We start from the raw sequence: 6,107 nt of genomic DNA, 5'->3' as shown, positions 1-6,107 counted from the left end.
TCCATGTCTAATAGAAATTGAAATGCTTCGTTTATAGAGCCCATCGCTCATTATTCTTATGCATTATAACTTAGCACAGAATACAGATAACCAAATAAAATTGATTTAAAATCAGGAGGGTGTCCTTTACCTGTACCTCCAAAAAAACAATCTTTATTGTTATAGCGCTGGCCTACCAAGGTTTCCTTCGCACATTTATCTTTTGCAAAGCTGATCAATGTCTTTCTTGTCAAGCAAAGCAAACATCGCCATATTCTTTGGATTGTTCTTGTGTATATAAATGAGGTATATTTGCTTAAGTTCTAGTCAAGGGCAGTGTAAGACGTGGAATTTCATTGGATGATAAAAAACACGAGGCCCACCGGCCACATCGCTCACCTGAGTACTGTGGCTAGGAAAAAGTAGAAGTTGGTTTATTATTGAAAAGTTTAAATCCAAAAGAAGTCCCATGTCTAATCATGGCTTTGCTATTCTTGAGAAGAAGATATTTAAAGAATTTTTCTATATATTTCTATGTAAAACTTTGATCAGCTATTTTTGCCCCGCCCTACCCCCAGGGGTCATGATTTGAACAAACTTGAATCTACACTACCTGAAGATGCTTCCATATATATACGACTAATGATGGCTTGGCAATTCTTGTAAAAAAGATTTTTCTAAAAATTCATATGTATTTCTATGTAAAAATTTGATCGGATATTTTGGCCCAGCCCTACCCCCGGGGGTCATGATTTGAACAAATTTGAATATACACTACCAGATGATGTTTCTATATAAATAAGATCAATTATGGCTTTTCTATTCTTGGGAAGAAGATTTTTAAAGAATTTTTCTATATATTTCTATGTAATCAGCTATTTTTGCCCCGCCCTACCCCCAGTATTTGAACAAACTTGTATCTAACCTGAAGATGCTTCCATATATATACGACTAATGATGGCTTGGCATTCTTGTAAAAAAGATTTTTCTAAAAATTCATATGTATTTCTATGTAAAAATTTGATCGGATATTTTGGCCCAGCCCTACCCCCGGGGGTCATGATTTGAACAAATTTGAATATACACTACCTGATGATGTTTCTATATAAATAAGATCAATTATGGCTTTTCTATTCTTGGGAAGAAGATTTTTAAAGAATTTTCCTATATATTTCTATGTAAAACTTTGGTTGGCCATTGTGGCCCCGCCCTACCCCCGGGGATCATGATTTGAACAAATTTGAATCTACACTACATGAGGATGCTTCCAAATAAATATGATCAATTATGGCTTTGCTATTCTTGAGAAGAAGATTTTTAAATAATTTTCCAATATTTTTATATGTAAAACTTTGATCAGTTATTATTGCCCCGCCCTACCCCTGGGGGTCATGATTTGAACAAACTTGAATCTACGCTACCTGAGGATGCTTCCATATAAATATGACCAGGCCATTGTGGCCCCGCCCTACCCCTGGGGGTCATGATTTGAACAAACTTGAATCTACGCTACCTGAGGATGCTTCCATATAAATATGATCAATTATGACTTTGCTATTCTTGAGAAGAAGATTTTTAAAGAATTTTCCTATATATCTCTTTGTAAAACTTTGTTCGGCCATTGTATCCCAAGAAGATTTTTAAAGAAATTTCCTATATATTTCTTTGTAAAACTTTGTTCGGCCATTGTATCCCGCCCTACCCCCGGGGGTCATGATTTGAACAAAATTAAATCTACACTACCAGAGAATGATTCCACAGTAGTTTCGTCTTTCTTGGCCCAGTGGTTCTTGAGAAGAAGATTTTTTTTAAAAATGCTATTATTTTTTCATTAATTCATAATTATCTCCCCTTGAAAGAAGGCGTGGCCCTTCATTTTAATAAACTTGAATCTCCTTCACCTAAGGATACTTTGTAGCAAGTTTGGTTGAAATTGGCTCAGTGGTTCTTGAGAAGAAGATGAAAATGTGAAAAGTTAAGGACGACAACAACGACAACGACAACAACGACGACAGACAACGGACAAATTTTGATCAGAAAAGCTCACGTGAGCCTTCGGCTCACGTGAGCTAATAAGTTAAATCGATCTTGCTACGGGGAACTTCACTCTAGATTCAGTAAATATTGTATCCCCCAAGTACTCATAGATTTCCTGGAGAATTACTTTCCTAGTATTTCCTTCTTTAAGGTTTATAATTGTTTTTTTTTCACTTCAGTTCATTGGTTGAATAAACACATTGATAATTTATTCCATATACTGAATTCGTTTCACTCTTTGGGTTTCAGCAACATACAATATGTCATTGCTGTCTATACTGAGACAAAATGGTTTGTATAATTCACATTTGTCTATGTACAGAAGGAATTGTCCGTTCTGATCAATGATGTGTATAATGTTATTAGGGAAGTCAGCAATCAGAATGTGACACATTCTATCTGTGGTAATACCACGTGGAGTAAAGTTTTTGTATTTCATTCCGCTGTAGTTGAACTTAAAATGTCCTTCATTGCTCAACACTAAAACTGAATCTGGCTCATTCAGTACAATGTCAAGGTTCTTGTTTTCATCAATATGGGGCACAAAAAATAAAAAAAATGAAATGTCTACTAGTGATAAATCACTTATTTCAATTTCTTGTGTGACCGTAGAACCAGCATAACGGACAACTTTTCTGGAGACTGATGTTAACATATCGGAAAATTTCGATGTCATAAGTACCAAGAGGTCATCAGTAGAGGTGCTGCAGATAGCATTTGGCATCCAGTCCTTTACTTTGAGGAGACATTTTGTCTTATCACCCACCAGCATGTTAATTTCATTCGTCATCTTTTCAATATACACTAGATGTCCCTCTCTGGTGACTGTCAAAGCATGCGGGTCAATATTCTTTGCGATCTTCAGCACTTCCCCCACTTTGTTCATCTCTTTTATGATTCCACTGAGGCCACTGACAAAGAAGTGATCTGTGTGAGGAATACAAGCTACATGAGAAATTTTTTCATCAGTATTTATATCTCCAATTGTAAGTGGTAAATCAAGAAACTTCTTAACAGCTTTTTCTGATCTGGACTTGGATTTGGAAGCTTGTAGGACTTGTCCATGAATGTTGGTTTTCTTTGTTTCTGGAATGTATCCAATTATCTGACAGAATGCTTGCTCTGTAAGTTCATTGGGAGTGAAATCTGGCACTGTAAGTTTAAATCTGAAAGGAATAGTTCTGAAACTTTCATTTTGTGAAGTGTAATTGACAAGTTTAGATGGATCATTCGAGGCAAGGACGGATTTGTTTTCATTCATTTTCAAATGAATTGATAAGAAGCATTTCTTGAAATCTGATTCCAGGGTCTTAATTTCATTAACATCATCTCTTTCAATTTTTGTTGCATCACTCTGATATTTTTTAATAACTTTGTCTACTAGCTTGTGCCATGTTTGACCAATTTCATCAATGGCTCTTTTTCTTTCTTCATGTTTCTGTTTAATGCTTGTTAACATCTCTTTCATTTCAGAAAGTATCGATTCATAAAGAGGTGCAATTATAGTTTCAAGTTCATTTAAGTCTTTTCTGATAAGTTGATGCCTAGAGCTACAAATTTCAGCTATATGGGGCACACTGTGATTTTCATGTGATCCAGAGGCTAGACATTTTTTACATATTGGGAATTCACATTCTTCACAAAACATTTCACATTGATTTTCATTATGGACACTACATTGTGGCGGGATGACTTCAGATTTTTTGAACTCATAGGTAACGACATCATGTCTAATGGTGGGATTTGAGATCATATGGTGACCTACGCAGTCCTTACAGAGATCGACTTGACATGTTTTACAGACAGTTTCAGCAGCCGACTTTCTGTCTTTCCAAGGGCAAAGTTGACAGCGTTTTACATCTTGTGCCCTGTCATAGGGATCTGATGATGTTGCCATGGCGCTCTAATCGCTTATTGGAGTTTTTGAACCTGTGCCATCAATAAAAATGTACACCACTATCATTATTGCCTTATAAGAAAATATTGGCATAAAATATGTTTCAAATGAACAAGAAAGCACAGGAAAGAGGGCGAAATTGGAATAACGTACATATATCAAATAAAACATAAACTGGGTAATTTGTCTTACCTGTTAAAATTTGTCTCTAAAAACATGGCAGCCGGTTGGTATGATAAGATAATCAATGATCCAGGTGTGTGCTGACTGCACACTTCCGTGCATAGCGATTTAAAAATGTCTACCTGTGATATTGACACAGGGTGTGCATGATGACCTGCATGGTTTACTTCTAAAGAAGGCTCGAGATGTGTAATAAAACTTGTGTAATCTTAGTAATTTTGATTTACTGGGTATTTGTTCCTTAATTTCCTTCTTTATGTTGAGAAATGATGTTGAAATGATAAAATTCATGTTGGGAAATGAATAAAGTATATGACAAACATTTACAATGATTTATCAGATTTTATATTTCTAAAATTGTACACTTTGAAACTTGTAATTGACTACATACTGTGTACTTGTGAATATGTGAATATTAATCAGGCCTTTGAAAACACTTTGTAAAGGTATTGTCATTTGCTTGTCTTACCTTTATTAAAAAATGTTTTAAAAATTTTGTAAACTTTGTATTATTTGGCTACAAAGACATCAAGTATTGCTGTTGGAAGCAAATTGAAAACGTGGGGTATTTGGAAAAGAAAGAAAATTAACATAAAAATAAACTGACAATCAAAAGGAAAAAGAACAGGAAAATCAGAATATTTCTCCATTGTGCAAACATGAAAATCATAATCTTTTTTGGGGGGTGGGGGTGGGGGTGGGGGGTTGAAACTTCTTTCTATATTCCCCAAAAAGGTGGAGGGGGCATAATTACTAAATATCAAATTCAATGGGATGCATATATTATCCAAATATTTTTGAAAAGTAATTCTTCCTGTTTTTTATTTTTTTGGGGGGAGGGGAGGGAGGGGGTCTCTTTCTTTGTGGTGCCTTTCTTATTTCAGTACTCTTCTGGACACTACTGTGATAACACGTACTTTTTTTATGGGGTCTTGATTCCGCGGAATCTCAATTTCCGTTTAATCCGCGTGTTGAAAATTACGCGGATTTTTTAGACTGTGTGACTGCGACGTACATAGTGTAAATTAATAACACGCAAATAAAAGTACTTCTACAGTATATGCTGCACTTGATAAAGGATTCTATTGAATTTAAAATTCTTTTCTTCTTAAAGGTTCTAGATTCTACAGATAGCCACACTATATCAAGAAAGGTACAGGAAGTCCTGAAGAAAGACGTGACATGGTTACTGGACAACCCAGGACTGGACACAGAGTCTCTGATTATATTTACCCACGGATTGATCACTCAGTCATTTCCACAGCTATCTGACAAACAGAGTTATATTGTAGTTTGAATTTTTGTATTCATTTAAATTAATTTTTTCCCCATTTTTCCCCCATTAAAAAGGACAAATATTTAAAATTGAGCAAAATCAAAGAATACATAAATATTTACATGTTATAACTTTTAATATATCATAGTGTATCGGCAGATTTACAATGGGCCGGATATATCTGTGCATACATTGATTTTCAGATTTCACAATGAGGTTGAATGGATCATTTGTAAATTTTGGAGATATCTTTTCAGTAAGCAGAAAACTGAAGAAAAGGAGACCCAGTCCTTTAGACCTCCAAGCTGTCTCTTGCTACCAGAGGAACCGGAGCGTGGAGGAGACAAACCCAGACTGAGTAAGAAGACCAACATCCATGTCTTGGTGGAGTTTGGTCTTCAGCTCCTGTATCTGTGTCTGAAGAGGGGCCGTCTGGTGGTGACAGAGGAGAACCACTGTAAATTAGTGGACCCTTTTATCACTATCTTAGTGGACTGTCTGTACTCTTAACATATCAGAGTAAGTTTACAAAGAAAAAAGTGATATGACCATGATTCATAGAAGCCTTCATAGAGGTGAACTTGATGCATACACCCTCATTGAGAGGAATTTATAATCATGATAAAATGATACAGTAAAAGTTGGATGCTTAGAATTTGTTTATAAGTAAATATAGATTTTAGAGTATTATTTTTATAAAATAGGTAGAGGATTTTCAATATACATATACATCTT

At 35.2% G+C, this 6,107-nt stretch overlaps 1 protein-coding gene across 1 annotated transcript; it reads right to left on the bottom strand.

Moving 5' to 3' along the window:
- Nucleotides 1-2,013: 2,013 nt before the first annotated feature.
- Nucleotides 2,014-4,150, bottom strand: LOC134237104 (uncharacterized). Its single transcript, XM_062719205.1, has 2 exons — nt 4,106-4,150; nt 2,014-3,945 (listed from the first exon to the last, which is right to left on the bottom strand). The coding sequence occupies exon 2, from the start codon at nt 3,911-3,913 to the stop codon at nt 2,225-2,227; it is 1,689 nt and encodes a 562-aa protein (XP_062575189.1). The 5' UTR covers nt 3,914-3,945; nt 4,106-4,150; the 3' UTR covers nt 2,014-2,224.
- Between the last annotated feature and the right edge of the window lie 1,957 nt (nt 4,151-6,107).

Source organism: Saccostrea cucullata, unplaced genomic scaffold (genome assembly GCF_032062105.1).
Source record: "Saccostrea cucullata isolate Sc308-1 unplaced genomic scaffold, CSIRO_AGI_Scuc_v1 ctg3558, whole genome shotgun sequence".
Taxonomy (NCBI): domain Eukaryota; kingdom Metazoa; phylum Mollusca; class Bivalvia; order Ostreida; family Ostreidae; genus Saccostrea; species Saccostrea cuccullata.
This window is presented reverse-complemented; position numbering and strand designations above follow the sequence as displayed.